At 35.5% G+C, this 11,147-nt stretch overlaps 1 protein-coding gene across 2 annotated transcripts in view; it reads left to right on the top strand.

Annotated features, from left to right (window-relative positions):
* The window catches only part of LOC107695689 (RNA binding protein fox-1 homolog 3-like), a 304,812-nt gene extending 299,942 nt beyond the window's left edge, over positions 1–4,870 (top strand). For both annotated transcript variants that reach the window (XM_016495693.1, XM_016495694.1), the window contains 2 exons: positions 1,488–1,566; positions 4,604–4,870. In XM_016495693.1, the coding sequence (XP_016351179.1) occupies positions 1,488–1,566; positions 4,604–4,648 (124 nt within the window). In that variant the 3' untranslated portion in view covers positions 4,649–4,870. The remainder of the gene's footprint in view (positions 1–1,487; positions 1,567–4,603) is intronic.
* Positions 4,871–11,147: the final 6,277 nt, after the last annotated feature.

The raw sequence follows: 11,147 nt of genomic DNA, 5'->3' as shown, positions 1-11,147 counted from the left end.
TTGCAAAAAAAAAAAAAAAAAATATGGTTACTGTACTTTTACTATAATAAAAGCATGGTTAATTTCTGTAAGGAAAAAACATGACTCATGTTCAGTATTAGTATTTTTCCATAAAGATATTGTAGTGATGTACTAATTTTGTTATGTATAGGCAATTTAGAAAGTGTAGTTTTGTTAAATCTTGAGTATTAAAGTCATGTGAGAGATAGATATCAGGGCAAAATAAAGAGACTGAAAAGAAAAATGGATTTAAACCTTTTTTATGTGAGGTCCATACAAAAAATAGGATTGTCCATGTTTCAGAATTTGTTGTGGGTGTACGAGTGTCAGATTTCCGGGCCTGAAATTTTTTTCCCAGTCCGCCCCTCGTGGAAATTAATGGCACAGACATGCGGTTTCATTTACTACACATAGGCCTACTCAAGCTCGCAGTGTTTTCAGCCTCTGCCGCCTCAGTATATGAGTATATGAACACAGAAACATAATCTCTAGAACTGCTCTGAGTCACTTCATGAGCATAGTGATGAAGGATTTTGAAAGGCTGACAGTGTTGAGCACTACTGTAAGGTTAACCCTGCATGGTGTAGATGTTTGAAAATGATTAACAGTTGCAAATAAACATTCATTAGAAATTTAGAAAAGTAATCAAAAAGTAATCAAATGTAATCAGTTACATTACTTTAATAAAGTAATTGAAAAAGTTACACTACTATTACATTTTAAATAGGGTAACTTGCAATCTGTAACCTATTACATTTCCAAAGTAACCTTCCCAACACTGATAGTAATTGCTCTGCAGTAAAGCCATTCAAACCAGTTAAATTTTTGCTGATAATATTCATTTGTTTTATGTCTGCTGTAATTATCAGTGAAACGTCACGTCATCATTGTGTATCAAACAGTGCCACCTTGAGGAAAAAAGATGCATTGCACGTATTGAGTCATCAGATATTTAAATATAGTTGCGCAGAAAAAAATACTTACACATTTAAGTAAATACTTACGCATGGAGGCGCAGGGAGTTCTTGCCCAGAACAGAACCAAACCGCCAATCCAAACCGTATGCTAATTGTCAATCATCTTTGACGATAGTGGTCCTGACAGAACTGACATTTTGATGTTTGCATCAAATGTTTGCACATAACAAGCCCCATATCTATGGCTTTTCTGACATAGTAAGCTTGCTCGGTAGCACACCCGGTGCATTGCATTTGTGATGCGGGTCATGATAATTTGGTATTTCTGTTTACTTTAATTAGTGTTTATTTTGTTTTAGTATAGTATTCACACCAAGTCTGAAAATTTTGGTGAAGTTTCGAAGCTGGTGAGAATAGTTTTGGTGCGTATAGTGTATTTTAATTTCGATATTTGCCTCGCATTAGATATTTGAGTCACATTACAGAAGTAAAATAGGTTGTAAATGCTGTTTCATGTTGTGAATGAGCGTTTGCACGTGTTAAAGCATCTCTTGATTGATGTTTCTGTAGTTATGGGAGAGTCTATGCAACTACTGACCCATATCACCACACCATCGCCCCGGCAGCCACCTACAGCGTGGGGACCATGGTAAGATAAACCACTGTTATAAACCCAGAAGAGTCAGAAACAGCACGCAAATATATTGTGCACTTTGTCAGAAGTGTATTAAGAACTGTTTCCCACCTTTTTTGTCCACCACATATGTGCCAGGTGTGTTTCTGTGAGTCGTGTTTCCATGACACGCTCCCTGACGAGAGGAAGTCAGTCGGTTAATGTCTGTTTTTAGCTAGCGTTTGCAGCTAACATCAAAGATGAAGGCACTAATGGGCCGTCAGAGTGAGGAGAGCTCGTCTCTTCTCCACTGCGTCGTTTGCTCTCTATTTCCCCTAAATTAACGAGCATGTAACGCATGCAGCAGTGTGCCGTGGGACAGACTCGACTAAAGGAAGGAGACGACAGAGGATGGTTTATTTCCAACCACCTCTCTCTATCAGAAAGAAAAAAAAAAGACTCTTGTTTGGCTCTACGGCATGCATGCAATTTCTCAACGACAAGGACGTCAGCAAAACACATTAAAACGAAATAAGAAAGAAAAAAGAAGAAGTAGTAAACAGTTCCCCGGTGCAGCTGCTAGCTAAAAGCTTTCATTAATTAAGACGCTTTGTTTGAGACTCTCTTCATTTACTTAATTAAGACTGTGCCTGTACGCTTTTCTTTCATTCCTGCTTCCCTGCAAATTTCCTTCCTTGTTTCTTCATCAACAGTGAGAAAAATGACCCCATCACAGAGCCGAGAAGCCCCGTCAGTGGCTCCGTTCCAAAACATAGTGAGCCACCTGTCTACTGCTTACAAAGAGACTGTTCTTTCATTGACAACTGCTAGAGAGAGCATCATTTTTCAAAGCTGAACTACTTATAACTTGATACAACATTTTGAAAAGTGTTAATAATCCATTTTTAATCAGACTGACCTTTTTTCATTTATTTATTTATTTATAAATTCAGTTATATTACATTATAATATTATTTTCTTACACAATTTTGGATAGATGTTTTGTTGCAATGCATTCTGGGATTGCATACAACTGATGCATTGCAAAAACTTAATTTTCTTCCTTAGTATTTTGTCTTGTTTTGCCACAATTAAATCAAGATATTTCAAATAAAAGGGTAATATAAAAATAGAATTATTTTTATGAGAAATAAATTGAAATAAAGTAAAAATTTAAAGAATTGGCAACTAACTAAAAAATAACAACAAAAAGCTAATTACAATTATTTAAAAACTAATAAAATTACATCAACAAAATATTTTTTAAAATATAAAAATAAATTCTAATTCAATAAATACTGTATTAAATATAAAAAAATGCTAAAATACCACTGATCACGATTCAATAATGTTTAGATATTCATACTAGAAAATAAGAAAAACAATACTGAGGAAGAAAATAACTTTTTGCAGTGTACATCTGATGCTGCATTAGAGTTTGGCCAAATAAAGGTCTCTTAGAAGGTTTTGAGTTCCTTTTGAAGCGCCTCTATGATGTCTTACAATGCTGTCTAGTTAGGGAGCTCACTAGGTTCTGGAACAGACTTAACTTGTCCATTTATTTATGTGTGTGTGTGTGTGTTTGAGAACTGATGCAGAAGAACCTGAGAACTCTGATTTACAGAGCAATCAAATGATCCCTCATCTGTCAGAGAAAGAGCAGTTTGGTTTTAGGCTCTTTCATCATAACTGATTAACGTGACAGCGCAAGATGGGAGAGCTTTTCGCTTTTAAAATTCCTTTAATAATTAGTTCCTCTGAGGTTGCATTAAAATCTCTTTGCTGGTTTTCCCAGCGTCATGAAATTGCAGAAGGCTTCCACCCAGACCAGCGAGCGGGTTCCCCCATAAATTAGGGAGAATTATCCTTTGAAGGTCTCGGCTTTCTGGAGTAAATTACGCGTATGGTCCGGTATCGTGGGGCGTGTTCGAAGACCATCACTCGCTCCCACGCCTGCCAGATTTCTGCACACTAAACTTTAAAGAGAATAATTGTACATGCCTTTGAACACCATTGGAATTCATTTGATGCATCATAGTTTGAGGTCTATAATGCTTTCAAAGTCAGCCGATGCCATTTCTGCACAATGCATGCAGACGGAACGCTACTAAAATTGCTAGATAGTGACTCTGTAATGAGATACCAAAAAAAAGAATGCAGATCCCTTCATGGGCAGCACGACCCCTTGATCTCACCATTATTAAACTTAAGTTTTGATAAGTTTTCTAAATCAGTTCTCAGAGTTCATCAGCATTAGTGAACACACACACACACACACACACACACACCGGTAAAGGAATAGTTCACCCAAAAATGAAAATTTGCTGAACATTTTCTCGCCCTCAGGCCATGTAAGATGTTGGATGAGTTTGTTACTTCAAGAAAACAAATTTGGAGAAATGTAGTATTACATCACTTGCTCACCAATCGATCATTTGCAGTGAATGGGTGCCGTGAGAATGAAAGTCCAAACAGCTGATCACAAAAACATCACAATAATCCACAAGTAATCCACACCACTCCAGTCCATCAGTTAATGTCTTGTAAATAGAAAAGATGCATGTCTGTAACAAATAAGTCCATCATTAAGATGTTTTAACTTCAAACTGGCTAAAATAGTCCTCTATCCATAATATTGCTTTCCCAGTGAAAAGGTCGCCTTGTCTGAATCAGGAGAGAAATATGCACAGATCAAGCTCTGTTTGCAAACCAAAACAGGCCAAAACAGCTCTAAACAAATATGTGGGTGGGTTTTGATATGAGAGACAACAGGAGATGGACTTTTGTGGATTAGTGTGATGTTTTTATCAGCTGTTTGGAGTCTCATTCTGGCGGCACCCATTTATTACAGAGGATCCATTGGTGAGTGATGTAATGATATATTTCTCCAAATCTGTTCTACTGAGAGGAAAAAAAAAACTTTTCTACAAACAGACTTTCTTTTTTGAGTGAACTATTCCTTTATATCAATGGCAGAATTCTAAAGGAAGGAAATTTGAGAAGCAGGAATTCCGTCGTTGCCGTGACCACCAGCTTGACTCTGATTGGTGCTCTGTCATCTTTGATGTTGCAGGCGAGCCTGTACAGAGGAGGCTACAGCCGCTTCACGCCCTACTAGAGAGACTAAACCACTGATTACGCAAACTAACACACAAAACCACTAGACTCGTTCTGCTACACGGAGTGTGATTTCAAACTAAAATGCTTCCAGGTCACCCAATGACCTCATCCCGACATCATTCTCTCAAGTGGACGTTGTGGAAATCAGTGGGAAAATCAGAAGAGCAGCTCATAAATGTGGAGTTGATGTCAGATTTTTTGATTTTAGACATTTTTTAACAATTTTTTTCGCATTTGTGTTTTGTCTGCAAATGCAGAGACAGTGTTTCAAAAAGCATTTTAAAATGGGAAGAAAGTGAACTATTATTTGGTCCTTTAGATGATTGTTTTTCATTATTGATCATTTTATGTATATAAGCTGCTAGTGTGAATTCAGACATGAGACAAAAATATCTCAGGACTCTCTTCAACTTTGCTCTGAATCCAAAACCACCCCAGCCAGACGTTCAGATATGTGTATATATATATATATATATATATATATATATATATATATATACTTCACCAGATATTGCCAGCATACTCTATTCTCTGTGGTCTGAAACTGTGTGTTTGCTGTATAAATAAGCTGTTCTTGTTTAGTTGCTGGGGTTTTATTTCAAGGGTTTCTATGCATGTTGTTTCCGAAATGAGAGGACTCGTCATGTGTTCGGCCCTCTCACGTTTGCACTTACAGATTTACCTCTGTACACAGTGGACAGGTTTAACTCATGCTAACTAATGCTGAATGGATGTGTGAGTGCTTGTACAAGTAATTTTACAAGTTAAAACAGAGACTTTGGGAGCAATATGATTTTCAAAGGAAGGACATATAATTAGATTCATGAAAATACAAGGAAACTTGGTGGGATTTAAAGAGATGTGCAAAGAAATTAAAAAATAATAATAATGTTAAGGTGACATGGGGAGATTTAAGGAGATATACAGATAAATTAAAAAATTATAATAATGATAAGGTGACATGGGGAGATTTAAGAAGATTCACAGAGAAACTGAAAAAATATAAATTATTACGCTTAAGAAAATGTGTAAGGAGACACGGAGAGTTTAAGTGGACATACAGAGATGTAGGGGAACACAAAAAACGGTTACATTTAAGGCAAGGCACTATGAGACCACCGTTCAGTTTTGAGATTTTGGTCTATTTTGTTTCCAGACTAGTGGAAAGAAAACATCCAAAATACATATTTAAGTGTTTATTTTATTACATGATTTTATTTGCAGCTGTAGATTTCAATTACAATATATATTTTTAAATCTGTTTTCAAAATTCTCTCTCTCTCTCTCTCTCTCTCTCTCTCTCTCTCTCTCTCTCTCTCTCTCTCTCTCCCTCTTTCTTCAGTTTTACCTACATACACCAAACTTAGCAGTTTTATTCCTCGCTATATTCTGAAGGTATTTATAGAGGGGTTTGTTCATGCATCATTCGCTTTATTTCATTATTGCACTATAACTATTTATGTCTGTAGATTTCAATTACAATACATATATTTAAAGGCCGTTTTCTCGAAAATGAGATTGTTTCTCCACTTCAGTAGTACTGAAATATACCAAATTTTACAGTTTTATTCCTATCTATATTCTGAAGATTTTTACTGAGGGATTTGTTAATATATCATTCACAATGATTTATATACCATTTTATTTCTAAAAACATACTAAAAGTGCATTTTTGTCTGTCTGTTGACAGTATTTCTTCATCAATAGCACTTACATATACCAAAACTTGACAGTTTTATTCCTATCTATATTCTGAAGGTTTTTACAGAGGGGTTTGTTCATACATCATTCACTTGATTTTATTATTGCACTTTATCTATTTGCGTCTGTAGATTTCAATTATAATACATAAAGGCCATTTTCAAAATGAGTTTGTTTCTCCACTTTAGCAGCACTCGCGAACACCAAATTTTACGGTTTTATTCCTATCTATATTCTGAAGATTTCTATAGAGGGGTTTGTTCATATATCATTTGCACTGATATATATTACATTTTATTCCTAAAACATGATGAAAATGTATTTTTTTCTGCCTGTTGGTGGTATTTTCTGATTTATAGAGTGATAAAAATAGATAAATAAAAAATCCCTTCTGTAAAAACCTTTAACTCTAATATGTCTACAAAACCAAGCAAAAAAAATTAATCTGGTTTTATCCAGTGTTCAGATTTATTCTTTGCAATTTTTGCAAATTAGTGCATATTTAATTAGAAAATGCCTCATTTGCGTATTTAAACGAAACATTTCTGAAAGCCTATAATGCAATACAGTTGTCTTAATGTACTGTATGTATGGGTGATATATTATCCCAAATTTTTACTCTGTTCACCTGTAGTGTCTTGCCTTAAAGGGATAGTTCACCCAAAAATGAAAATTTGATGTTTATCTGCTTACCCCCAGGGCATCCAAGATGTAGGTGACTTTGTTTCTTCAGTAGAACACATTTGATGATTTTTAAGTCCAACCGTTGGAGTCCATCAGTCTTATAATGCATGGCAATGGTAACAAAGTCTATGAGTCTATGAGAATCCAAATTAAACCCTGCGGCTCGTGACGACACATTGATGTCCGCATTATAAGACTGATGGACTCCAACGGTTGGACTTAAAAATCATCAAATGTGTTCTACTGAAGAAACAAATTCACCTACATCTTGGATGCTCTGGGGGTAAGCAGATAAACATGAAATTTTCACTTTTGGGTGAACTATCCCTTTAATAAACATACTGAGACACAGTGAGGCATAAAGAATCATAGGAAAGTATAAAGAAACCTAAAGAGACAGGAATGGAGAGAAGCTGTCTGCTGAGAGTTTCATGTGAATCAGTTCAGTCTCTACCTCATTGATTCAAATGCAAAACATGGATAGAGACCTTAAGTCGTGTGACATGTGTTAATTAAGATAGAAACTCTCAAGATCACATCCCTGAGCTCATGTTATGATGCTTTGGACTGAATTCAGCTCCCATACGCTGTAAAATGTCATTTGATTCACATAATTAGGGCTTTATCCTTAAGGTGTACGTTGAAACCTAACTTTGAGTGATGTGACTCATGCAAAAGGGCCTTTATGATTAAAATAAGTGTAGTACAAGTTAACAATGTTTACACCCAAACATATCAGCAGAATCTTTAAGGACATTTGGTTCCTGTTCTCCTTTTTTTCCCCCAGATCTGCTTTAAATTTTTGCGTTTCTTAAAGTCACTGTCACATTCATGACTTTGTTTTAATGACCGAGCTCTTGTCTTTTTTCGTTGTGTAAAAATTGTATATTCTCTGAAGGAAAATTGCATCAAAGTGTAAAAGAATAGTTTACACTCTAGTATAAAACATGTTTTTGCACTGAATTGCAGTATATGTTAGTCTTCAGCAGACAGCTGCTCTGTGTTTTCCTCTCTGTATCTCCTGCACTTTTATTCTGCTTTGACCTGTTAAGGCTGCTGCTGCTGATGTTCAACCAGAAAGAGCCTCTGTGGATGTGAAAGATTTGATTTGTTGTTTTATTTCCACTGTTTCGGCTCCTGTTAATGTACAAAGAACCAGCAGACGGAAAACTATACATATGACATGTATTTGCTTATTGTTTTATTATATTATTAAGTACATGAGGGGTTACATAATTATTCTGCGGCTTATAAAGTCGACATATCAGCACAAGGACTGATATGCTTATTACTCACATCTATGAAGTCTTCAGGTCTCGACTCATTCAGACCAGCATGTTTACCTGCTGTTTAAGCAAAAAATAATAATAATAAAAAAAATTAAAGACACTTAGAGATGGAAAAAAACAAAAGGACAAAAAGCAAAAAAGGTTGTAAATACATGTGTATATATACTTCATAAATATCATATGATTATCTATACGCGTTTCAATACACTTGTATAATGGATTTTGTGTCTGAAATGTTTTATTCTTTAAACTCTATGTAATTCATTTTCAATTGTTTTTGTCTGAGAGTTTTGTCAAAAGTACTTTTGTTTGATATATTCAACACTGTATATGACGTGGTCTTTTTGCATATGAAAATATTTGATGTTTATATATACAAGTTCATTATAATTCAGGAATATGTCTACATAAAATAAAGAACTTACATGAGCTGAGGTCTCTTCCCTTATATGTATATAAAATACAGCAGCTCCAAAATGTATTTAGACACATTGCAATGATGTTTAAGAAATGTTGTGCGTACAAAATGTGCTTCTGCTGTCATTCTTGAAAATAAATTACAGTTGCTTTAATATTTTATGATTTAAGGACAAGTTGATTCACCCTTCTGCCATTCTTGTATTCTGTAATTTTGTATTTTTTGAACACAATAATTTTTAAAGAATCTTTTCAATTATGTCCCGTTTTCTAGTTAAAATGTTTAAACGTCCTTAAAACAAGTTCAATGTACATGAAAAGCAGTGTTTCTTGTTCATAAACCTCACTAAATTTAAATGAAAAACAAGACAAAACACATTATTTTTGTTTATTTTTAACTTTTTTGTATTTTTAAATGTATCTATTTTTTTAAGTTCATTCGTTCATCCATTTATTTATCTGTTTGTTAATTTATTTATTTATTTATTTTGCAATGTATGATATCTTTATGTGAGGAACAGACTGATAAACTTCTCAGTGAGAACACTGAAATGTCAATCATGCTCACACTAATATTTAAAAATTGATGTTTTGCCATGCATGATCTAATGTATTTGTTACAGTCAGTAACTTTAATTTGGGTCTGTTCCCCACGTAAAGCATCATACAACTTATAAGACTTATAATATAGTGTACAAGTCATATGGGTTGACATGAGAGATGTGGGGGCTGCTGTAGATTTCATCCTTAAACTGAAATGAAATCATATGAAGCCAACAAGCTTCATTGAATAAATTCTTATCTGCTTTTGCTTTTTCAGTAAATACAGCAGAAGAAAAAAAAACTGTACTGAGCACTTCAGGAAAGCAAGGACCATCATGAGAAAAGGAAATCTAGAGTAACCAGAGGAGAATGAAGAAAAGTGCCAGCGGAGAACATAAAGGACAAGAATACAAACAGATGGACACATTCAGAAACATTTTATTTTTCTATATGTTAACGTTCATGGATGGAGCAGAGACGTGTGTGCATCTCAGAGATGACAGTAAACTGACGCTGATATGACTGTGCAGGGATCCTCACGCTACGGCCCCGCCCACAACATCATTCACCAATCAGAGGTGATATATGACGGGGGAGGAGCCAAAACAAGCCGAAGGCTGCATGACTAATGTGTTTCCTGTGGGTGGAGTCATTGTGCGTGCTGTGATTGGTTGCTTTGCAACACTTCCCAGAAAGGATATCACTTTCGCCACACTTCCTGCGTTATGTGCTTCAGCTCACATCCTCATTGGTCATCCATTCACCCGATTCCTGTGGAGAGATGTCGCCAGACCGCTTACAGGATACAGTTCATCCTATGTGGGCGGAGCCGCTCATTCACTTCCTGTGGCTGATGTCATAACTCAGCTGATTGGCCACGCTGCTGACCAACTTCCTGTGGTGTTCCTGGTTAGGACTCTTAAACTAAAGATGTCAACTACTGATCAATGTTGCGCAGTGAGGGTGTTGGTTCAGAAGGGGCGGAGCAAAATTTCTAATTAAGATTTACAATTTGTATAAGAATGATTTTATGGACAGTTTACATTGATATTCATTCTGTTGCTATTGTTTAATTAAGACTGAGGGGCTGTTCACACAGAATGTGGCTTTGCGTCTAAAAACACGAGACAGTGCCTTTAAAAATGCCTCCTCCACCAAGTCGCAGTCGAATAAAACCGTTGCCATGCCAACTTGCTTCTCTAAACAAAAGCTTGCAACGGTTGCCCCACCTCCGGGGTTTTCTGACTGGTCCACTGTTTTGGAACTGACGTGGATGTGCGACGCTGCATGTAAAAGTTGAAACTTCACATGGCTTCTCAAAAACACTCAAATCTCAAATCGCTCATGCAAGATGCTGCAAATGACGCAAGCGCAACGGCCATACTCGTCCGTCTAGTGCATGTTTACATAGAAAAACAATAGAAAAGTAGCGCATTGAATTGTGAAAAACGCGTTGTGTGTGAATGACCCCTAAGACCGTTTACCATGTGATCTACCATTCAGAAGATATGAATAATTAAGGCATAATTAAGATTGTTCATGTTTATTAAATAAGTCTCATCTGCTTACCAAATCTGCATTTATCTGATCAAAACTACAGATAATATTGAAAACTGAAAACAATAATACTGTGAAAAGTTATTACAATTTAGACTGTTTTGTTTTTTAATAAAGAAATGAACATCTTTACTCACCAGGGATGCATTAAATTGAAGAAAAGTGACAGTACAAATATTTAGAATGTTACAAAAGATTTCCATTTCAAATAAATGCTGTTCTTTTCAACTTTTGTTCATCAAAGTATCCTGAAAAGTAAAATGTATCACGGTTTCCACAAAAATATGAAGCAGCACAACTGTTTTC

This window comes from Sinocyclocheilus anshuiensis, unplaced genomic scaffold (genome assembly GCF_001515605.1).
Source record: "Sinocyclocheilus anshuiensis isolate Anshui unplaced genomic scaffold, SAMN03320099.WGS_v1.1 scaffold1075, whole genome shotgun sequence".
Taxonomy (NCBI): Eukaryota; Metazoa; Chordata; class Actinopteri; order Cypriniformes; family Cyprinidae; genus Sinocyclocheilus; species Sinocyclocheilus anshuiensis.
Note: the sequence above shows the minus strand (reverse complement) of the source record. Positions and strands in the feature narration are given on the sequence as shown.